The 25,717-nt window shown below is 44.6% G+C and overlaps 1 protein-coding gene across 5 annotated transcripts; it reads right to left on the bottom strand.

Annotated features, from left to right (window-relative positions):
• Positions 1-25,717, bottom strand: LOC121844451 (epsin-3-like). Of its 5 annotated transcripts, none has more exons than XM_042314554.1 (12): positions 25,293-25,717; positions 15,751-15,953; positions 12,684-12,842; positions 12,000-12,083; positions 8,856-9,177; positions 6,788-6,906; positions 6,206-6,292; positions 5,139-5,225; positions 2,277-2,388; positions 1,922-2,182; positions 1,589-1,822; positions 1-832 (listed from the first exon to the last, which is right to left on the bottom strand). In XM_042314554.1, exons 2-12 carry the CDS (start codon positions 15,817-15,819, stop codon positions 555-557), a joined length of 1,812 nt encoding a protein of 603 aa, XP_042170488.1. In that variant the 5' UTR covers positions 15,820-15,953; positions 25,293-25,717; the 3' UTR covers positions 1-554. The 5 variants fall into 5 exon arrangements, with proteins under 5 accessions (XP_042170488.1, XP_042170487.1, XP_042170486.1 ...); XM_042314553.1 differs by having other exon boundaries at positions 1,922-2,179; positions 5,139-5,273; XM_042314552.1 differs by having other exon boundaries at positions 5,139-5,273.

Here is a 25,717-nt window from a genome sequence, read left to right on the forward strand (position 1 = left end):
AGATGGGTAAGGGGGACAGATGGGTAAAGGGGACAGATGGGTAAGGGGGACAGATGGGTAAAGGGGACAGATGGGTAAGGGGGGAGCATTCATGCTCTCGGTGAAGCGTTTAATGGGTCCTGTTCCTCTCTGAGGGGTTTCACCTGAACCAGTTTCCCAGTTTCCCTCAGGTCTCAGAGGAAGGGGTTGTTGTAGAGCCAGTTTCCCTCAGGCCTCAGAGGAAGGGGTTGTTGTAGAGCCAGTTTCCCTCAGGCCTCAGAGGAAGGGGTTGTTGTAGAGCCAGTTTTCCTCAGGCCTCAGAGGAAGGGGTTGTTGTAGAGCCAGTTTCCCTCAGGTCTCAGAGGAAGGGGTTGTTGTAGAGCCAGTTTCCCTCAGGCCTCAGAGGAAGGGGTTGTTGTAGAGCCAGTTTCCCTCAGGCCTCAGAGGAAGGGGTTGTTGTAGAGCCAGTTTTCCTCAGGCCTCAGAGGAAGGGGTTGTTGTAGAGCCAGTTTCCCTCAGGTCTCAGAGAAAGGGGTTGTTGTAGAGCCAGTTGCCTCTCCATCTCCCCTCAGGACTCAGAGGAAGGGGTTGTGGCTGTGTGTGTGAGATTGGGGCAGGACGCGGTGGGCTGGGGCAGGGGAGAGGGGGAGGAGGGGATGGGGCAGGTTAGAGGGGAGGTCCAGAAGGCCGGGGGAGGCCTGGGTGTGGTGTGGGAGAGGGAGGGGGAGAGAGGGGCTGTAGGGGAGGGTGTGAGGGGGGAGTGGGGAGGTGGAACAGGGACGGAGCATCTGGTTGAGTGTGAGACGGGGCTGGTCACAGTGGAATGGGTTGGTGGGAGAGGGAACACTCAGACCTGGAGAGAGAGAGACAGATCTATAACACCAATGTAAATACAACCCTGATTTATGTTGATTTATTTCCCTTTTACTTTCCCGTACTATTTGTACATCGTTACAACACTGTATATACACATGATATGACATCTGTAGTGTCTTTATTCTTTTGAAACTTCTGTGTGTGTAATGTTTACTGTTCATTTTTATTGTTTATTTCACTTTTGTATATTATCTACTTCACTTGCTTTGGCAATGTGGAGAGGGTAGGAGGGAGGGAGGGGGAGAGAACAGGGGGAGGAAGAAAGAGAGAAGGGGAGAAAGGAGGGGGGGAGAGAACAGGGGGAGGAAGAAAGAGAGAAGGGGAGAGAGGAGGGGGAGAGAACAGGGGGAGGAAGAAAGAGAGAAGGAGAGAGAGGGGGAGAGAGTGAGGGAGAAAGTTATAGTATTTAGACATTGGCAGTGTGAGTTGATATTTTTGACAGTAGGTGTGTGTGTGTGTGTATCTCCTCACCTAAGAGGAAGGAAGGGGTTGTTGTGTGTCCTGCTAGGAGGATTAGGGGGGATGAGTGTGTGTGTGTGTGTGTGTGTGTGTGTGTGTGTGTGTGTATCTCCTCACCTAAGAGGAAGGGGTTGTTGTGGGTCCTGCTAGGAGGATTAGGGGGATGTGTGTGTGTGTGTGTGTGTGTCTCCTCACCTAAGAGGAAGGGGTTGTTGTGGGTCCTGCTAGGAGGATTAGGGGTAATGAGTGTGTGTGTGTGTGTGTGTCTCCTCACCTAAGAGGAAGGGGTTGTTGTGGGTCCTGCTAGGAGGATTAGGGGGGATGAGTGCGTCCAGGTTGACGAGCGACGCCCCCGTAGGTCCCAGGAAGGCTTCTGGGGTGCGACACATCCGGGGGGCCGTGTAGCCCTGAGGGGGGGCGAGACGGGACAGGTCAAACATCTCCGGACTGCCCTCCCCTCGCCCGTTCACCTCGGGGGACAGGACACGCTCGCCAAACAAGTCTGGGCCTGTGGAGGGGGAGGTAATGACATCAGCAGGAAAACATGCAGTATAAACACAACATATACATACAGGAAGACAAACAAGTGTGTGTGTGTGTGTGTTACCAGTAGGACTGCCAGTTTGAGGTGGTCCCTCTTCTCCTTTACACCCCTCCTCCTCCCTGACAGAGAAGGGATCCGTCCTATCAGTACCGTCCCCTGTAAGAGGGGGCGGGCTCTCCCAGCCGTGATTGACTGGGCTGGATGATGATGTGGGTGGAGCTTCCCAAGTGGGAGAGCGTGACGGAGCCCAAGGATTGGTTGGGCTGCTGGAGGAGGGGCGGGTCTTCCAGGGACTACCAATCACAGCAGTGTTGGAGTGGACTGCTGTTGAGAGAGAGAGAGTGCGCACGGTTTGCAATGCAGAGTTTTCATAGCAGAGCATGTGTGTGTGTGGGGGGGGGGAGCGTGTACCACTCACCCACAGAGTCCCAGGGGTCAGAGGTCACAGCAGGCTGGGCGTCCCAGAGGTCGTCAGTTGGGGGCGGCGCCTCAGAGGGGCCAAAGATATCCACCAGATTCAACATAGTGGACTGGAGAGAAACAGAATCACAAACATCTGGTTGTCAAGGAGACGCTGCCTTCAGAGTCACGGGCTGATTGTCCAGCAGCTATGGGACACAACAGACCGGCTTAAGATTGTCCACAACATGTAAACCAACATGTTTATTCAAACCATAAATACGTTTGCACAATGAGCACTTGTTGTCTCTCAAATACATCGTTACAGCGGTTAGCTAACTAACGGATTTTTGCCATATCAGCATAGACCAGTCACAACAAGATACCATGGTATCAACAACAAGACAACACAAGATACCATGGTATCAACAACAAGACAACATGGTATCAACAACAAGACAACATGGTATCAACAACAAGACAACACAAGACAACATGGTATCAACACCAAGACAACATGGTATCAACAACAAGACAACGTGGTATCAACAACAAGACAAAACAAGACAACATGGTATCAACAACAAGACAACATGGTATCAACAACAAGACAACATGGTATCAACAACAAGACAACATGGTATCAACAACAAGACAACATGGTATCAACAACAAGACAACATGGTATCAACAACAAGACAACATGGTATCAACAACAAGACAACATGGTATCAACAACAAGACAACACGAGACAACAACAAGACAACACAAGACAACATGGTATCAACAACAAGACAACATGGTATCAACACCAAGACAACATGGTATCAACACCAAGACAACATGGTATCAACACCAAGACAACATGGTATCAACAACAAAATAACATGGTATCAACAACAAGACAACACAAGACAACATGGTATCAACAACAAGACAACACGGTATCAACAACAAGACAACACGGTATCAACAACAAGACAACACAAGATACCATGGTATCAACAACAAGACAACATGGTATCAACAACAAGACAACGTGGTATCAACAACAAGACAACGTGGTATCAACAACAAGACAACATGGTATCAACAACAAGACAACACAAGACAACATGGTATCAACAACAAGACAACATGGTATCAACAACAAGACAACACGGTATCAACAACAAGACAACACGGTATCAACAACAAGACAACACAAGATACCATGGTATCAACAACAAGACAACGTGGTATCAACAACAAGACAACGTGGTATCAACAACAAGACAACGTGGTATCAACAACAAGACAACGTGGTATCAACAACAAGACAACGTGGTATCAACAACAAGACAACATGGTATCAACAACAAGACAACATGGTATCAACAACAAGACAACGTGGTATCAACAAGACAAAACAAGACAACATGGTATCAACAACAAGATAACATGGTATCAACAACAAGACAACACAAGACATGGTATCAACAACAAGACAACATGGTATCAACACCAAGACAACATGGTATCAACAACAAGACAACATGGTATCAACAACAAGACAACATGGTATCAACAACAAGACAACATGGTATCAACAAGACAACATGGTATCAACAACAAGACAACACAAGACAACATGGTATCAACAACAAGACAACATGGTATCAACAACAAGACAACATGGTATCAACAACAAGATGGTATCAACACAAGATACCATGGTATCAACAACAAGACAACATGGTATCAACAACAAGACAACATGGTATCAACAACAAGACAACATGGTATCAACAACAAGACAACGTGGTATCAACAACAAGACAACATGGTATCAACAACAAGACAACATGGTATCAACAGCAAGACAACACAAGACAACATGGTATCAACACCAAGACAACATGGTATCAACAACAAGGCAAAACAAGCTGACATGATCCCCCACAACGCATCTCTCTCTCTCTCTCCCTCTCTCCCTCTCTGTCCCTCTCTGTCCCTCTCAGCAAGTGAGGTAAATAATATACAAAAGTGAAATAAACAATAAAAATGAACAGTAAACATTACACTCACAAAAGTTACAACTGTTATTATGTATATATACAGTGTTGTAACGGTGTATAAATGGTTAAAGTACAAAAGGGAAAATAAATAAGCATAAATATGAGTTGTATTTACAATGGTGTTTGTTCTTCACTGGTTGCCCTTTTCTTGTGGCAACAGGTCACAAATCTTGTTGCTGTGATGGAACCCTGTGGAATTTCACCCAGTAGATATGGAAGTTTATCAAAATTGGATTTGTTTTCTAATTCTTTGTGGGTCTGTGTAATCTGAGGGAAATATGTGTCTCTAACATGGTCATACATTTGGCAGGAGGTTAGGAAGTGCAGCTCAGTTTCCACCTCATTTTGATGGCAGTGAGCACATAGCCTGTCTTCTCTTGAGAGCCATGTCTGCCTACGGCGGCCTTTCTCAATAGCAAGGCTATGCTCACTGAGTCTGTACATAGTCAAAGCTTTCCTTAAGTTTGGGTCAGTCAGTGGTCAGGTATTCTGCCTCTGTGTACTCTCTGTTTAGGGCCAAATAGCATTCTAGTTTGCTCAGTTTTTTTTCTCCAATGTGTCAAGTAATTATCTTTTTGTTTTGTCTAATTGTGTTGCTGTCCTGGGGCTCTGTGGGGTCAGTTTGTGTTTATGAACAGAGCCCCAGGACCAGCTTGCTAAGGGGACTCTTCTCCAGGCTCATCTCTCTGTGGGTGATGGCTTTGTTATGGAAGGTTTGGGAATCGCTTCTCTGTCTCTCTGTCTCACTCACACACCACCTCACCTCCCCTCACCTCCCCTTACACACCTCCTCACCTCCCCACCTCCCCACACACCCCCTCACCTCCCCTGTCCCTGTGTGACTGTCCATTCTGTTCTCATCCAGGGCTCTCTGCAAAAACGACTCATCTCCTTGGAGACAACGCTGGTCCTGCAGAGGCGGCAAGGTGACATCATCAACACAGTTTCCATGGAGACACTGTGGACACACGATGCAGACATGACACACACACACACACACACACACACACATTACAGTTCTTTTAACTATATTTTAGGAAAACAACTGAACTGTTAGAAAGAAAGACAGAAAGGAAAAGGGATTGATATTATCAGCCAGTGAAGAGGAAGCAGAAGGACAAAGTTAAGGTCACCTCAACCATACAGCCCTGTAATGGAGAGGAGGAGAGGAGGGAGAGGCGAAGGGAGGGGAGGGAGGAGGAGGAGAGGAGGGAGAGGAGAAGAGGAGGGAGGAGGAGGAGAGGGGGAGAGGAGGAGAGGAGGGAGGAGAGAGGGGGAAGGGGAGGGGGAGGGAGGGGAGAGGAGGAAGAGGAGAAGAGGAGGGAGGAGGAGGAGGGAGGGAGGGAGGAGAGGGGGAGGGGAGAGGGAGGGAGAAGGGAGAGGAGAAGAGGAGGGAGGGAGGGAGGGAGGGAAAAGGAGGAGGAGAGGAGGGAGGGAGAGGAGGGAGTGGAGGAGGAGAGGAGAGGAGGAGGGAGAGAGGAGAAGGGAGTGGAGGAGGAGAGGAGAGAGGGAGAGGAGAAGAGGAGGGAGTGAGGGAGGGAGAGGAGGAGGGAGTGGAGGAGAGAGGAGGAAAGGGAGTGGAGGAGAGGAGGGAGGGAGAGGAGGAGAGGGAGTGGGAGGGATGAGGAGAGGAGAGAGGGAGGGAGGAGAGGGAGGGAAAGGAAGAGAGGAGAGAGGGAGAGGAGGAGAGGGGAGAGGGAGGAAGGGATGAAGGGAATATGGTAGATTAAACTAGGAGAAGGAGCCGACAGAGGTAAGGATGGAATCTGGAGGGGGACAGAATAGTTAGTTAGAGGACAGGATTCACATGGCATTACAGGAGGTTACCATATACACACTGGTGAAGCAGGCAGAGGAGGGACAATCTGCAGTGTGTGTGTGTGTGTATACCTGCTCGTGCTCCTCTTTGCTAAGGCTCAGAGCTATCTGGAGCTGTGTGTCATCTGTCTCCATAGCAATGGGAGGAGGTGGGGCCAGCTGAAGAGGGGTTGTGTCAGTGATTAACATCTGACTAACCAATGACCATTCAGCATTAATCAGGAGAGAGAAATAGAGAGAGAGAGAGAGAGAGAGAAGAGAGGAGACAGAGAGAGGAGAGAGACCATCTGCAGTATGAACCTAGGGAGTAAGAGGGTAACCACAGCAACACACTTTCCCACATCACTGCTAAGGAACGGACACAGCAGGGTTGTATTCATTAGTGCACACGGTAGCTACATGTTTTGCAACGGAAAAACAAAAACAAGCTTTTCCTATTGGACAAGTTCATGTAGTCCCCCCCAACGTTTGCTTCCCTTGGGCCCTAGTTAATACACCCCAGCAGTTGTGTGTCGTCTGTCCCACCACACAGTGGTGCTGTTGAGCTCATTGAGCTGGTGACATCGCTGATATGACAGATGCACTCTGAGAGGCGGTGTTGGAGTCCAGCCCACCTCACTGACTCACACTTCAGAATGTGTGTGTGTTTTTCACCTTCTCACTCTCCTCTCTGCTCATGGCCAGGGCCAGCTGTAACTGTAGCTCCTCCTCTCCGCTGGTCTGGGGGCGGGCCTGTTCTAGATCAGACGCTTCACGAGGAGAGGATGAAGAGGCTGGGGGAGAGAGAGATGGGGGAGAGTTGGGGGAGGGAGAGAGCGAGAGAGACAGGGGGGACAGAAACAGATATAGAGAGGATAAATATTAGCCAGTTGTCTTGTGTTATTCATAGCTTTAATCTATTTCATTGATTGTCCAGACTCCATTTGTGCTGTGTGTGTATGTGCATGAAGTTGTGTGGTCGTGCTTGAATATACTCAGTTAAATTAGAGGTTTAAAATGAGCACACACAGGTGAAGTAAAAGTCTATAAAGTATCATTCTGAATGTGGTACTACATTAAAGGGAAGGTATTAAAGTCTACACTCACAGTTAAAGGGGAAGTGTTAAAGTCTACACTCACAGTTAAAGGGGAAGTGTTAAAGTCTACACTCACAGTTAAAGGGGAAGCATTGATGTCTACAGTTAAAGGGAAGCGTTAAAGTCTACACTCACAGTTAAAGGGGAAGCATTGATGTCTACAGTTAAAGGGAAGCGTTAAAGTCTACACTCACAGTTAAAGGGGAAGCATTGATGTCTACAGTTAAAGGGGAAGCGTTAATGTCTACACTCACAGTTAAAGGGGAAGCATTGATGTCTACACTCACAGTTAAAGGGGAAGCGTTGATGTCTACACTCACAGTTAAAGGGGAAGCGTTGATGTCTACACTCACAGTTAAAGGGGAAGCGTTGATGTCTACACTCACAGTTAAAGGGGAAGCATTGATGTCTACACTCACAGTTAAAGGGGAAGTATTGATGTCTACACTCACAGTTAAAGGGGAAGTATTAATGTCTACACTCACAGTTAAAGGGGAAGTATTGATGTCTACACTCACAGTTAAAGGGGAAGTATTAATGTCTACACTCACAGTTAAAGGGGAAGCATTGATGTCTACACTCACAGTTAAAGGGGAAGCATTGATGTCTACACTCACAGTTAAAGGGGAAGCATTAGCATTGATGTCTACACTCACAGTTAAAGGGGAAGCATTGATGTCTACACTCACAGTTAAAGGGGAAGCATTGATGTCTACACTCACAGTTAAAGGGGAAGCGTTGATGTCTACACTCACAGTTAAAGGGGAAGCATTGATGTCTACACTCACAGTTAAAGGGGAAGCATTGATGTCTACACTCACAGTTAAAGGGGAAGCATTGATGTCTAGACTCACAGTTAAAGGGGAAGTATTAATGTCTAGACTCACAGTTAAAGGGGAAGCATTGATGTCTACACTCACAGTTAAAGGGGAAGCATTGATGTCTACACTCACAGTTAAAGGGGAAGCATTGATGTCTAGACTCACAGTTAAAGGGGAAGTATTAATGTCTACACTCACAGTTAAAGGGGAAGTATTAATGTCTAGACTCACAGTTAAAGGGGAAGCATTGATGTCTACACTCACAGTTAAAGGGGAAGCATTGATGTCTACACTCACAGTTAAAGGGGAAGCATTGATGTCTACACTCACAGTTAAAGGGGAAGCATTGATGTCTACACTCACAGTTAAAGGGGAAGCATTGATGTCTACACTCACAGTTAAAGGGGAAGCGTTGATGTCTACACTCACAGTTAAAGGGGAAGCATTGATGTCTACACTCACAGTTAAAGGGGAAGCATTGATGTCTACACTCACAGTTAAAGGGGAAGCATTGATGTCTAGACTCACAGTTAAAGGGGAAGTATTAATGTCTAGACTCACAGTTAAAGGGGAAGCATTGATGTCTACACTCACAGTTAAAGGGGAAGCATTGATGTCTACACTCACAGTTAAAGGGGAAGCATTGATGTCTAGACTCACAGTTAAAGGGGAAGTATTAATGTCTACACTCACAGTTAAAGGGGAAGTATTAATGTCTAGACTCACAGTTAAAGGGGAAGCATTGATGTCTACACTCACAGTTAAAGGGGAAGCATTGATGTCTACACTCACAGTTAAAGGGGAAGCATTGATGTCTACACTCACAGTTAAAGGAGGAGGGCGAGCCCCGGGAGCGGATGAACTCTTCCCCGTAGTGAGCTGCCATATTTGGCTGGCTGGTCCTTCGCCCTGGTTGGTACGCTGGAGGTACCACTCCATGTCCCGTCCCTCCTCCTCCTCCCCCCGTCCCTCCTCCTCCTCCGCCTGTTCCAGCCGTCATGCGTTCTTTAGTGGTCAACGCCTGGCTCCTCTCCTGTCTGAGCCGTTCCTCGTCTCTGAGTAGAGACACCAGCTGGCGGGCCTTCTCCCTCACGTTGCCCCCCTGGTCCCGGCCATCCCGGTCCATGTACTGGAAGTCCCGCAGCGTCTACACGGAGACATGATGGTGAGGATTTCATATTACATTCATTCCTTTGCATTATATCATATACACATAATGATTTACATATTTTCATTAAAAACGTTATTTTGATGAAATGATCATACTATTTAATCCGTCCACAAGATAGTCCCGACACAAATCTAGGGTTGCTATCCAAGCCCGCCTGGACATTCGTTATATCGGTTCGGTAGCCAGTCCTTTTTGTTCTGTACTTATGGATGCGACCCAATAGTTGGTTCTATGAGCCATTACCATAAAGGCGTTTACCTGGCTGACAACGGTCTGGTCCCTTGCTGGCTAGCTAGCCAACTACGGTTTGATCTGTATCTATGTATAGTTGGTTAGACATGTACCTAGCTAGCCAACTACGGTTTGATCTGTATCTATGTATAGTTGGTTAGACATGTACCTAGCTAGCCAACTACGGTTTGATCTGTATCTATGGATAGTTGGTTAGACATGTAGCTAGCTAGCCAACTACGGTTTGATCTGTATCTATGTATAGTTGGTTAGACATGTACCTAGCTAGCCAACTACGGTTTGTTCTGTATCTATGGATAGTTGGTTAGACATGTAGCTAGCTAGCCAATTACGGTTTGATCTGTATCTATGTATAGTTGGTTAGACATGTACCTAGCTAGCCAATTACGGTTTGATCTGTATCTATGTATAGTTGGTTAGACATGTAGCTAGCTAGCCAATTACGGTTTGATCTGTATCTATGTATAGTTGGTTAGACATGTAGCTAGCTAGCCAACTACGGTTTGATCTGTATCTATGTATAGTTGGTTAGACATGTAGCTAGCTAGCCAACTACGGTTTGATCTGTATCTATGGATAGTTGGTTAGACATGTACCTAGCTAGCCAATTACGGTTTGATCTGTATCTATGTATAGTTGGTTAGACATGTAGCTAGCTAGCCAACTACGGTTTGATCTGTATCTATGTATAGTTGGTTAGACATGTACCTAGCTAGCCAACTACGGTTTGATCTGTATCTATGGATAGTTGGTTAGACATGTACCTAGCTAGCCAACTACGGTTTGTTCTGTATCTATGTATAGTTGGTTAGACATGTACCTAGCTAGCCAACTACAGTTTGTTCTGTATCTATGGATAGTTGGTTAGACATGTACCTAGCTAGCCAACTACGGTTTGTTCTGTATCTATGGATAGTTGGTTAGACATGTAGCTAGCTAGCCAACTACGGTTTGTTCTGTATCTATGTATAGTTGGTTAGACATGTACCTAGCTAGCCAACTACGGTTTGATCTGTATCTATGTATAGTTGGTTAGACATGTAGCTAGCTAGCCAACTACGGTTTGTTCTGTATCTATGTATAGTTGGTTAGACATGTACCTAGCTAGCCAACTACGGTTTGATCTGTATCTATGTATAGTTGGTTAGACATGTAGCTAGCTAGCCAACTACGGTTTGATCTGTATCTATGTATAGTTGGTTAGACATGTACCTAGCTAGCCAACTACGGTTTGATCTGTATCTATGTATAGTTGGTTAGACATGTACCTAGCTAGCCAACTACGGTTTGATCTGTATCTATGTATAGTTGGTTAGACATGTAGCTAGCTAGCCAACTACGGTTTGATCTGTATCTATGTATAGTTGGTTAGACATGTACCTAGCTAGCCAACTACGGTTTGATCTGTATCTATGGATAGTTGGTTAGACATGTACCTAGCTAGCCATCTACGGTTTGATCTGTATCTATGTATAGTTGGTTAGACATGTACCTAGCTAGCCAACTACGGTTTGATCTGTATCTATGTATAGTTGGTTAGACATGTACCTAGCTAGCCAACTACGGTTTGATCTGTATCTATGTATAGTTGGTTAGACATGTACCTAGCTAGCCAACTACGGTTTGTTCTGTATCTATGGATAGTTGGTTAGACATGTACCTAGCTAGCCAACTACGGTTTGTTCTGTATCTATGGATAGTTGGTTAGACATGTACCTGGATGGCAACGTTCTGGTCCCTTGCTAGCTAGCTAGCCAACTACGGCTAACTTACAGTCACATCAAACAGTGCAGCCAGAATAAAAGAAAAGTAGCTGCATTTGTTTAAGCTGTTTTCTAGTGACAATTATTTGGATACATCCATAACAATGAGCTAATGAAGGGTTCTTCGACCGTCCCCATAGGAGAACCCTTTTTAGTTCCAGGTAGAACCCTTTATGGCTCCAGGTAGAACCCTTTTGGGTTCCATGTAGAACCCTCTGTGGAAAGGGTTTTGCATGGAACACAAAGGGTTCTACCTGGAGCCATAAAGGGTTCTTCAAAGGGTTCTCCTCAGGGGACGGCCGAATAACCCTTTAAGGTTCTCGATAGCACCTTTATTTCTAAGAGAGGAGAACAGGAGTCCACTGCAGCATTAATATTATTTTGTGCCAGAACACCCTCCCCACGTACCCGTTTCCCCCACCCACCTGTATGGTGAATGCGTTCTCGCTGCCATTTTGTGCCAGAACACCCTCCCCTCCTGTATGGTGAATGCGTTCTCGTTGCCATTTTGTGCCAGAACACCCTCCCCTCCTTACCCCAGTTTCCCCCACCCACCTGTATGGTGAATGCGTTCTCGTTGCCATTTTGTGCCAGAACACCCTCCCCTCCATACCCCAGTTTCCCCCACCCACCTGTATGGTGAATGCGTTCTCGCTGCCATTTTGTGCCAGAACACCCTCCCCACGTACCCGTTTCCCCCACCCACCTGTATGGTGAATGCGTTCTCGCTGCCATTTTGTGCCAGAACACCCTCCCCACCGTACCCCAGTTTCCCCCACCCACCTGTATGGTGAATGCGTTCTCGCGGCACTGCTGAGCCACTCTCTCTGAGCCGGTCTTGATCAAGTAGTCGAGCAGCGTCAGGGCCTTGTCATATAATATAACTTTATTTCTACTGCACATTTCATACAGACACCACAACTCAAGATGCTGTACATACTAAACAAACATGTAAATACATAACTTAAATACATATATAGATAAAAGACCATAAAAGCTGCATGGAATGATAAAAATGAGTACCAACTCACAGGAATAGGATAATAAAACAAGACCAAAATAGACTGATTTAAAGCTGGGTAATGTAACTATTCCATATTCACATTCTCATTGAAAGCAAGTCTCAGAAGCAGTAGATCTGTTCTATGTGCGCTATTTCTACGCTTCCCCTCTTAAGTAATTTTTCTTTGCATATTTTACTTTGGGTTTTGTACAGCAGCTTCAAACAGTTGAAAGAACATTATTTTTGGTTATGGAAAATATAATTCACAGCAGTTTAGATGGTACAATGATTCTCTATACAATGGCTGCTTGTTTTGCCACTTAAAACTATTAGGATTTTAGCAACCAGGAAATGGTAGACGTAATGGTGTCTCTTTAATGGTGTTTACCTTGTAGATGTAAATGGTGTCTCTTTAAAGGTGTTTACCTTGTAGATGTAAATGGTGTCTCTTTAATGGTGTTTACCTTGTAGACGTGTCTCCAGTTCTTCCCGTGGTCATTGAGGCGTTTCCAGACCATGCCCATGACCTCAGCAAACGCCACCACGTTAAAGGTGAGGTCAGCGATCTCTGACATCAGCGAGGAGGAGGGGCCCCACGGGTCGTTGGACGTCGCCTCGCGCACCTGGTTGAGGGAGGGAGGGGTATTGGAATGAGAGAAAGTAGTATCACACACCAGGTTTAGAAGAGGGGGGGGGGTACGATTTCTTGTAAGATTTGACCTATAATGATGGGCTGCCTTCTCAACGCCCCAGTGTAGCAGGTGTGAAAGGTCGGGGCTACCAATAGTGTAGAAAGGCTTTGTAAGTAGTCAATAAATCATTAATGAACATGTATCAATTCATAGCTGAGTACGGGACCATCAAACTGAATAGCAAGCTACCTGACATTACATTACACCACAGTGCTACCTGACATTACATTACACCACAGTGCTACCTGACATTACATTACAGTGTTACCTGACATTACATTACACAACAGTGCTACCTGACATTACATTACACCACAGTGCTACCTGACATTACATTACACCACAGTGCTACCTGACATTACATTACAGTGCTACATTACATTACACCACAGTGCTACCTGACATTATACCACAGTGCTACCTGACATTACACAACAGTGCTACCTGACATTACACCACAGTGCTCTGACATTACACCACAGTTACACCACAGCGTTACCTGACATTACACCACAGTGCTACCTGACATTACACCACAGCGTTACACCACAGCGTTACCTGACATTACACCACAGTGTTACCTGACATTACACCACAGTGTTACCTGACATTACACCACAGTGCTACCTGACATTACACCACAGTGTTACCTGACATTACATTACACCACAGTGCTACCTGACATTACATTACACCACAGTGCTACCTGACATTACATTACACCACAGTGCTACCTGACATTACACCACAGTGTTACCTGACGTTACATGACACCACAGTGTTACCTGACATTACACACCACAGTGCTACCTGACATTACACCACAGTGCTACCTGACATTACATTACACCACAGTGCTACCTGACATTACATTACACCACAGTGCTACCTGACATTACATTACACCACAGTGCTACCTGACATTACACCACAGTGCTACCTGACATTACATTACACCACAGTGCTACCTGACATTACATTACACCACAGTGCTACCTGACATTACATTACAGTGCTACCTGACATTACACCACAGTGTTACCTGACATTACATTACACCACAGTGCTACCTGACATTACACCACAGTGTTACCTGACATTACATTACACCACAGTGCTACCTGACATTACACCACAGTGCTACCTGACATTACACCACAGTGCTACCTGACATTACACCACAGTGTTACCTGACATTACACCACAGTGATCTGACATTACACCACAGTGCTACCTGACATTACACCACAGTGCTACCTGACATTACACCACAGTGTTACCTGACATTACACCACAGTGTTACCTGACATTACACCACAGTGATACCTGACATTACACCACAGTGCTACCTGACATTACACCACAGTGCTACCTGACGTTACACCACAGTGCTACCTGACATTACACCACAGTGCTACCTGACATTACACCACAGTGCTACCTGACATTACACCACAGTGATACCTGACATTACACCACAGTGCTACCTGACATTACACCACAGTGCTACCTGACGTTACATTACACCACAGTGTTACCTGACATTACACCACAGTGTTACCTGACATTACACCACAGTGCTACCTGACATTACACCACAGTGCTACCTGACATTACACCACAGTGCTACCTGACATTACACCACAGTGCTACCTGACATTACACCACAGTGCTACCTGACATTACACCACAGTGTTACCTGACATTACACCACAGTGTTACCTGACATTACACCACAGTGCTACCTGACATTACACCACAGTGCTACCTGACATTACACCACAGTGCTCTGACATTACACCACAGTGATACCTGACATTACACCACAGTGCTACCTGACATTACACCACAGTGTTACCTGACATTACACCACAGTGTTACCTGACATTACACCACAGTGCTACCTGACATTACATCACAGTGCTACCTGACATTACACCACAGTGCTCTGACATTACACCACAGTGCTACCTGACATTACACCACAGTGTTACCTGACATTACACCACAGTGTTACCTGACGTTACATTACACCACAGTGTTACCTGACATTACACCACAGTGTTACCTGACATTACACCACAGTGTTACCTGACATTACACCACAGTGCTACCTGACATTACATTACACCACAGTGTTACCTGACATTACACCACAGTGTTACCTGACGTTACATTACACCACAGTGTTACCTGACATTACACCACAGTGTTACCTGACATTACACCACAGTGTTACCTGACATTACACCACAGTGTTACCTGACGTTACATTACACCACAGTGTTACCTGACATTACACCACAGTGCTACCTGACATTACACCACAGTGCTACCTGACATTACACCACAGTGTTACCTGACATTACACCACAGTGTTACCTGACATTACACCACAGTGCTACCTGACATTACATCACAGTGCTACCTGACATTACACCACAGTGCTCTGACATTACACCACAGTGCTACCTGACATTACACCACAGTGTTACCTGACATTACACCACAGTGTTACCTGACGTTACATTACACCACAGTGCTACCTGACATTACACCACAGTGTTACCTGACATTACACCACAGTGTTACCTGACATTACACCACAGTGCTACCTGACATTACACCACAGTGCTACCTGACGTTACATTACACCACAGTGCTACCTGACGTTACATTACACCACAGTGCTACCTGACGTTACATTACACCACAGTGCTACCTGACATTACACCACAGTGTTACCTAAATAATCCAGCCGGGGCCCACAGCTGGGAACACAACTTTCTACAACACACAGAAGGAAAGAATAAAATATAGTAGAGTTAGTTACAGTCACCTTGATCTCTGCCTCAGAGTAGTTGTGAACGATGTTCTTCACCTGGCGACGCAACGCTGAGGTCGTCATGGTGACTCGTGTTGGGGGGTGGAGGGGCGTAAGGTAAATGTTAGAGGGGGTGGGGTAAGGGGGATGATAGGGAGGAGGAGGGAGGTAGTTGAGGCGGTAGTCTCCGCTCTTTAGAGAGGGGGTCAGAGGCACCACTAGAAGAGAGAGAGAGAGGGGGATAGGGAGGGAGAGAAGGAGAAAGGAGAGAAAGACAAAAGAAACAGAGTGATAGTCAGACAATTAAACTCTAAAATAACAATTCAAATGTGTTAATACAAGTCAATCATCATCAACTCAACTGCTCCTTAGTGAATTAGCTAATTATCCAGTAATATGACTACTAAACACTTAAACTGTTAAATAGCTAATTACCATATTCCCCATATAGTGAACCCTATTCCCCATATAGTGAGCCAAATTCCCATATATAGTGAACCATATTCCACATATAGTGAACCCTATTCCATATATAGTGAACCCTATTCCTCATATAGTGAACACTATTCCATATATAGTGAACCCTATTCCTCATATAGTGAACCCTATTCCTCATATAGTGAACCCTATTCCTCATATAGTGAACCCTATTCCATATATAGTGAAGCCTATTCCATATATAGTGAAGCCTATTCCATATATATTGAACCCTATTCCTCATATAGTGAACCCTATTCCATATATAGTGAACCCTATTCCATATATAGTGAACCCTATTCCATATATAGTGAACCCTATTCCATATATAGTGAACCCCATTCCATATATAGTGAACCCCATTCCATATATAGTGAACCCCATTCCTCATATAGTGAACCATATTACTCATCTAGACTAATCATATTCCTCATATAGTGAACCATGTTCCCCATATAGTGAACCCTATTCCTCATATAGTGAAGCCTATTCTCCATATATTGAAGCCTATTCTCCATATATTGAAGCCTATTCCATATATAGTGAACCATATTCCATATATAGTGAACCCTATTCCATATATAGTGAACCCTATTCCATATATAGTGAACCCTATTCCATATATAGTGAACCCTATTCCATATATAGTGAACCCTATTCCATATATAGTGAAGCCTATTCCCCATATAGTGAACCCTATTCCATATATAGTGAACCCTATTCCATATATAGTGAAGCCTATTCCCCATATAGTGAACCCTATTCCATATATAGTGAACCCTATTCCATATATAGTGAACCCTATTCCATATATAGTGAACCCTATTCCATATATAGTGAACCCTATTCCTCATATAGTGAACCCTATTCCATATATAGTGAACCCTATTCCTCATATAGTGAACCCTATTCCATAAATAGTGAACCCTATTCCATATATAGTGAACCCTATTCCATATATAGTGAACCCTATTCCATATATAGTGAACCCTATTCCATATATAGTGAACCCTATTCCATATATAGTGAACCCTATTCCTCATATAGTGAACCCTATTCCTCATATAGTGAACCCTATTCCTCATATAGTGAACCCTATTCCTCATATAGTGAAGCCTATTCCCCATATAGTGAACCCTATTCCATATATAGTGAACCCTATTCCTCATATAGTGAAGCCTATTCCCTATATAGTGAACCCTATTCCATATATAGTGAACCCTATTCCATATATAGTGAACCCTATTCCATATATAGTGAACCCTATTCCTCATATAGTGAACCCTATTCCATATATAGTGAACCCTATTCCTCATATAGTGAAGCCTATTCCCCATATAGTGAACCCTATTCCATATGTAGTGAACCCTATTCCTCATATAGTGAATCATATTCCCTATATAGTGAACCATATTCCATATATAGTGAACCATATTCCATTTAGTGCACTACTCGTAACAAGAGCCCTACAGGCCCTGTTCTAATGTAGTGTCCTTTAATGTGAATAGGGTGCCATTTGGGACGAATCCTGAAGAGAATAGATGGATTTATTGTCCTGTGGCCAATGCTGAATTTGTTGCCTTGCAGCCTGCAGACCAAGTCAGTTTCCTGCAACAAATTCAGACTGAACCATTAGATACTAACCTAACCACTGATCTAGGACCAGATTACACTTTCCTAATACTAACCTGAACCATTAGATATTAACCTAACCACTGATCTAGGACCAGATTACACTCCCATAAGCATAACCTGAACCATTAGATACTAACCTAAACACTGATCTAGGACCAGATTACACTCCCATAATCATAACCTGAACCATTAGATACTAAACTAACCACTGATCTAGGACCAGATTACACTCCCATAATCAGAACCTGAACCATTAGATACTAACCTAACCACTGATCTAGGACCAGATTACACTCCCATAATCATAACCTGAACCATTAGACACTAACCTAACCACTGATCTAGGACCAGATTACACTTCCCTACACTTCCCATTAGAGGGAAAACACATAACTGACCTTAGATCAGGGTGTAGGAGGAACCGTATTCTACTTGTTAACAGGAAGTAGGTCATAAAAAGTGGCACTATTGATGTGTCTGGCAGAGCTTGGTCTTATCCAGGCCAACACACACACACCCTCTCACGCACAGGACACACACACACACACCCTCTCACGCACAGGACACACACACACACCCTCTCACGCACAGGACACACACACACACACCCTCTCACGCACAGGAGACACACACACACACACCCTCTCACGCACAGGAGACACACACACCCTCTCACGCACAGGAGACACACACACCCTCTCACGCACAGGACACACACACACCCTCTCACGCACAGGACACACACACACCCTCTCACGCACAGGACACACACACACCCTCTCACGCACAGGGACACACACACCCTCTCACGCACAGGACACACACACACCCTCTCACGCACAGGACACACACACACCCTCTCACGCACAGGACACACACACACCCTCTCACGCACAGGACACACACACACCCTCTCACGCGCAGGACACACACACACCCTCTCACGCACAGGACACACACACACCCTCTCACGCACAGGACACACACACACCCTCTCACACAGGACACACACACACACACACACTGTAACCCACTTTCACATCTAAACTCATATATTACCAGAGACATTAGGGACTTCATCTCTTAAGAGCTGTGACTGTATTTCTCTCATGTATCTGGCTCCTGTGTACTTCAGACTGTGTTCACATCACAATTAACCCATTTAAACCAGTGTTTCTTGCTCCTGGTTCTGGGGACCCAAACGGGGTGCATTTATATTTTGGCCTCAGCACGACACACTTGATCCCACTAATCACAGGTTTGATCATGAGTTGATGAGTGGAATCAGGTGTGTTAGTGCTATAGGGGCAAAAACTCAAATGTGTTGCCCTTTGGCTGCATTCACACAAGCTGACCAATTAGGATACTTTGTCCAATTATTGTCTCAGTTTGCAAACAGGGTCTTTAGTTAGTTCTCTATTTCAAATGTCCTCCTATAGGACGGCTTGTTCTACAGCCGTCCTCCAATAGGATGTTAGGATGAACAGAACAGTCACAGAATGCTTTGTCCTGCAGTAGTGCTGACTTCAGCAATATCACTGAAGAACTGCAATACACACAGAGAAAGAAAGAGAGAGGGAGAGAAGAAGAGAGAGAGGGAGAGAAGAAGAGAGAGAGGGAGAGAAGAAGAGAGAGAGGGAGAGAAGAAGAGAGAGAGGGAGAGAAGAAGAGAGAGAGGGAGAGAAGAAGAGAGAGAGGGAGGGAAAGGAGAGGAGAGAAGAAGAGAGAGAGGGAGGGAAAGGAGAGGAGAGAGAAGAAGAGAGAGAGGGAGGGAAAGGAGAGGAGAGAGAGGAAGGAAAAGGAGAGAGAGAGAGGGAGGGAAAGGAGAGGAGAGAGAGACTTGAGGACACAGAAAATAAAGAATAGAGACATCAGCAGTTCAATCAGTATCACCTTTCTGACAAATCATCTCTAGCTCTCTCTCTCTCTCTCTCTCACACACACACACACACACACACACGTCAATTTGGGTATGCTGACACAAACATGACCTCCTTGCCAGTTCTCAATGAAGAGAGAGCGAGAGATGGCGAGATAGAGGAGAGAAAGGAGAGAGAGCGAGAGGAGAGATGGGAGGGAGAGAGGAGAGAGGTGAGAGAGAGGAGAGATGGGAGGGAGAGAGGTGAGAGAGAGGAGAGATGGGAGGGAGAGGAGAGAGAGAGAGGAGCGAAAGGGGAGAGAGAGAGGGGAGAAAGGGGAGAGAAAGGAGAGAAACTTGAGGAGAAAATAAAGAAGGGAGATATCAGCAGTTCAGAGATTTCAGTGAAGGGATGTACAGTGCCTTGCGAAAGTATTCGGCCCCCTTGAACTTTGCGACCTTTTGCCACATTTCAGGCTTCAAACATAAAGATATAAAACTGTATTTTTTTGTGAAGAATCAACAACAAGTGGGACACAATCATGAAGTGGAACGACATTTATTGGATATTTCAAACTTTTTTAACAAATCAAAAACTGAAAAATTGGGCGTGCAAAATTATTCAGCCCCCTTAAGTTAACACTATGTAGCGCCACCTTTTGCTGCGATTACAGCTGTAAGTCGCTTGGGGTATGTCTCTATCAGTTTTGCACATCGAGAGACTGACATTTTTTCCCATTCCTCCTTGCAAAACAGCTCGAGCTCAGTGAGGTTGGATGGAGAGCATTTGTGAACAGCAGTTTTCAGTTCTTTCCACAGATTCTCGATTGGATTCAGGTCTGGACTTTGACTTGGCCATTCTAACACCTGGATATGTTTACGTTTGAACCATTCCATTGTAGATTTTGCTTTATGTTTTGGATCATTGTCTTGTTGGAAGACAAATCTCCATCCCAGTCTCAGGTCTTTTGCAGACTCCATCAGGTTTTCTTCCAGAATGGTCCTGTATTTGGCTCCATCCATCTTCCCATCAATTTTAACCATCTTCCCTGTCCCTGCTGAAGAAAAGCAGGCCCAAACCATGATGCTGCCACCACCATGTTTGACAGTGGGGATGGTGTGTTCAGGGTGATGAGCTGTGTTGCTTTTACGCCAAACATAACGTTTTGCATTGTTGCCAAAAAGTTCAATTTTGGTTTCATCTGACCAGAGCACCTTCTTCCACATGTTTGGTGTGTCTCCCAGGTGGCTTGTGGCAAACTTTAATCAACACTTTTTATGGATATCTTTAAGAAATGGCTTTCTTCTTGCCACTCTTCCATAAAGGCCAGATTTGTGCAATATACGACTGATTGTTGTCCTATGGACAGAGTCTCCCACCTCAGCTGTAGATCTCTGCAGTTCATCCAGAGTGATCATGGGCCTCTTGGCTGCATCTCTGATCAGTCTTCTCCTTGTATGAGCTGAAAGTTTAGAGGGACGGCCAGGTCTTGGTAGATTTGCAGTGGTCTGATACTCCTTCCATTTCAATATTATCGCTTGCACAGTGCTCCTTGGGATGTTTAAAGCTTGGGAAATCTTTTTGTATCCAAATCCGGCTTCAAACTTCTTCACAACAGTATCTCGGACCTGCCTGGTGTGTTCCTTGTTCTTCATGATGCTCTCTGCGCTTTTAACGGACCTCTGAGACTATCACAGTGCAGGTGCATTTATACGGAGACTTGATTATACACAGGTGGATTGTATTTATCATCATTAGTCATTTAGGTCAACATTGGATCATTCAGAGATCCTCACTGAACTTCTGGAGAGAGTTTTCTGCACTGAAAGTAAAGGGGCTGAATAATTTTGCACGCCCAATTTTTCAGTTTTTGATTTGTTAAAAAAGTTTGAAATATCCAATAAATGTCGTTCCACTTCATGATTGTGTCCCACTTGTTGTTGATTCTTCACAAAAAAATACAGTTTTATATCTTTATGTTTGAAGCCTGAAATGTGGCAAAAGGTCGCAAAGTTCAAGGGGGCCGAATACTTTCGCAAGGCACTGTAAAAGCACTGTTCTTGTTCTACCCTTGAATTCCTCTTTCCCCCCCAGTAACATCAGTCCAATCAACATGGGCTGTCCCCTGTAAGGGTCCTTATAGCAGACGAGTGACTTTGAGGATAGAGCCCTCATTGGGTCGTTGAACGTGGAGGAGAACTGCAGCTCGTGGTGCCCACAGCGTGTTTCATCTGTCGTGGAAATTCAGTACTGAGAGAGATTGTTCGAAGAAATGACAATCATCTTTATTTAATATTGATTAATTATTGCTAAAACGAGGCTGGTCGATCCCCCACCCTTGAGTGTTGGACCAAGTAACCTAACCTTTACACAAATACAGACTACTATATATAGCTGACACTAACAATGCTCAGTCATGGTAGGTTCAGCCCCCTCATGCAGGCCAAGGAGCATCATAAGCCACTCTGGGTTCATCCTGTCGTTATATGCACGTGGGTGTTGTCTTAACCCCACCCTGGCTTAGTTTCCCAGATGCAAGGATGATTTAGAGACAACGAGGAATTGTTCTAAACCCCTCCTGGCTATCTCTATCTTGTCGATGTAATGCAGTCTTTAACTCATTTGTCAGCTCAAGCCACCTCTAGTGACCATACGCCCAGATTAGCCGCAGGGAACTAGAGTGGAGACCATAAAACACAGCATTAGCAGGATATAAATATCTTACTGTTTGTTCAGTAAATAATTGTTTACTAATTAATATCAAACAAATCAGGTAAGTATGTCGTTTGTGCGACGTCCTCCTGTTTACGGTCAGCTGTGCATGGGAAGAAGAGGAGCAGCTGCCTTGGACAGGTGGGGATGCAAGGCGTGTCTATTCCCAGCAGTGTCACACACCCCTGCTATCCATGCAGCAGCCCGCTATAGGTTACTAGGCTATTCAATTAAATATACAGGACACGTCAAATGTTTGGACACACCTGTTCATTCAAGGGTTTTTCTTTCTTTTTTTTTTTTACTATTTGGAAATTGTAGAATAATAGTGAAGACATCAAAACTATGGAATAACACACATGGAATCATGTAGTAACCAAAAACATGTTAAATAAATCAAAATACATTTTAGATTCTTCAAAGTAGCCACCCTTTGCCTTGATGACAGATTTGCACACTCTTGGAATTCTCTCAACCAGCTTCATGAGATAGTCACCTGGAATGCATTTCAATTAACAGGTGTGCCTTGTTAAAAGTACATTCGTGGAATGTCTTTCCTTCTTAATGTGTTTTATGCCAGTTGTGTTGTGACAAGGTAGAGGAGGGGTATACAGAAGACAGCCCTATTTGGTATAAGGCCAAGTCCATATTATGGTAAGAACAGCTCAAATAAGCAAAAAATAAATGACAGTCTGTCATTACTTTAAGACATGAAAGTCAGTCAATCCGCTAAATTTCAGGGACTTTGAAAGTTTCTTCAAGTGCAGTCGCAAAAACCACCAAGCGCTATGATAAAACTGGCTCTCATGAGGACCACCACAGGAACGGAAGACCCAGAATTAACTCTGCTGCTGAGGACAAGTTCATTAGAATTACCAGCCTCAGAAGTTGCAGCCCAGATAAATGCTTCAAACTTTAAGTAACAGACACATCTCAACATCAACTGTGCTGAGGAGACTGCATAAATCAGGCCTCCGTGGTCGAATTGCGGCAAAGAAATTCGAGGCACATTAAACCATCATGGCTACCAAAGCATTCTGCAGCGATACACCATCCATTTTGTATTTTATTTAACCATTATTTAAACTAAGCAAGTCAGTTAAGAACAAATTCTTATTAATAATGACCGCCTACCCCGGCCAAACCCTAACCCAGACTACGCTGGGCCAATTGTGCGTCGCCCTATGGGACTCCCAATCACGGCCGGTTGTGATACAGCCTGGAATAAAACCAGGGTCTGTAGTGACGCCTCTAGTACTGACATGCAATGCCTTTGACCGATGTGCCACTCAAGAGCCCTATCTGGGTTGCGCTTAGTGGGACTATCATTTGTTTTTAAACTGGACAATGATCCAACAGTGCTCAGGATATGTGGGAACTCCTTCAAGACTGTTGGAAAAGCATTCCAGGTGAAGCTGGTTGAGAGAATGCCAAGAGTGTGCAAAGCTGTCATCAAGGCAAAGGGTGGCTACTTTGAAAAAAAAATCTAAAATATATTTAGATTTGTTTAACACTTTTTTGCTTACTAAATGATTCCATGTGTTATTTTGTAGTTGTGGTTTGTCTTCACTATTATTCTACAATGTAGAAAACAGTAAAAAATAAAGAAAAACCCAAGAATGAGTAGTTGTGTGCATAATGTTTAACTGGTACTGTATATAAACTGAGTCAGGGTCTTAACTTACTCTTCAGAATTAGAAAAGTACATTTCTAAGTGTGTTTTTTGTTCATCAGCATTTTCTCTTGTTCAAAAGTACCCAATTGTCATACTCGAGTAAAAGTAAAGATACCTTAATAGAAAGTTACTCAGGTAAAAGTGAAAGACAGCCAGTAAAATACTACTTGAGTAAAAGTCTAAAAGTATTTGGTTTTAAATATACTTAAGTATCAAAAGTAAAAAAAAATACTTAAAATTAATTTGGTTAAGCAAAGCAGACGGCACCATTTTCTTGTTTTTAAAATGTACAGATAGCCAGGGGCACACTCCAACACTCAGACATTATTTACAAATGATGCATTTGTGTTTAGTGAATCCGCCAAGCCTGAGGCAGTAGGGATGAAAACATGTTCTCTTGATAAGTGCGTGAATTTAAACTATTTTCCTGTCCTGCTAAGCAATCCAAATGTAAGGAGTACTTTTTGGTAGTCAGGGAAACTGCATGGAAGAAAAAGTACAATATTTTCTTTAGGAATGTAGTGAAGTAAAAAAGTTGTCAAAAAATATAAATAATACCCCCCAAAACGACTTAAAACACTTTAAAGTATTTTGACTTAAGTACTTTTACACCCCTGGTTGTCACTCCCAATGTTAGATAACATTTTTTGATTGCAAGGTAAGGTAGTCTACCCAGCTATCCAACCCTTGTAATAGGCCTAATCATCACCACATTACCAACCGGGACACAGGGCATGTGCTCAGGGGCCCCTGACCTCCTGGGGGCCCCCATTGATTTTATTAGTCACTCCCACACTTCTGCCTGCGAGGAGGGGAGGTGCCCCCTGACCAAATGTCGCGTGTGGCCCCCAAAAGGCTAGAAGAAGAACTGACTACTAAACTCCCAAAGCACTCATGCAAATATTCTTATGCAACGCGATGTGCTCATCGTCCAATCTGAGCTGTCAAGAAAACATGGCCACACTAACTAACCACAACATACACCCTCAAATTGCCTACAGCACCTATACAACACAAATAAACTGCCAAATACTGTCAAACGAACTAATAGTCTATCGAAATCATCCAAGTTTCAGTAATAAAAAGCTTTGCCTATGTTAAAAAATAGCAGTAATTTGTATTAGTTTTTATGTCGCGGTAGCCTAAAACCCCAGATGTCCTATGTGTTTAGTTTACCGCATTCTGTCCGTTCTGCTTACCTCTGCCATGATCACCTCCCTCCTCCTACACCAGGAACCATCCTCCTCTCCGCTCTCTCCTTCTCTCTGCAGTGTCGGTATTCCCCCAGCAGTACTAAACCACCGGTATCAGCAGCACTGAACCGTAGCACAGAGATGCAGCGAGTAAGGGAGCTACTATCGGTAGGCTATTCCCGAATGACAGACAAGCAGAATGCCGTGCTTCAGTCCGGTGCGTGGAACGGCACTGGAATTCCGAAGGGACGTGTGGTCTGTTCCTTTTCGGGTGAAGTTGCGAGACACGAGGAGGGCAGCAACCGTGAAATCCGCATAGGACAACCAACGGCATGGCACACTCACGCGCCCACTCACACACGCACGCATGGCAGGTACTCGTACACACAGCTGAGAGAGGGAGAGCGAGGGGGCGGGATGGGGGTGGATAC

This window comes from Oncorhynchus tshawytscha, unplaced genomic scaffold, assembly GCF_018296145.1.
Source record: "Oncorhynchus tshawytscha isolate Ot180627B unplaced genomic scaffold, Otsh_v2.0 Un_contig_5561_pilon_pilon, whole genome shotgun sequence".
Taxonomy (NCBI): domain Eukaryota; kingdom Metazoa; phylum Chordata; class Actinopteri; order Salmoniformes; family Salmonidae; genus Oncorhynchus; species Oncorhynchus tshawytscha.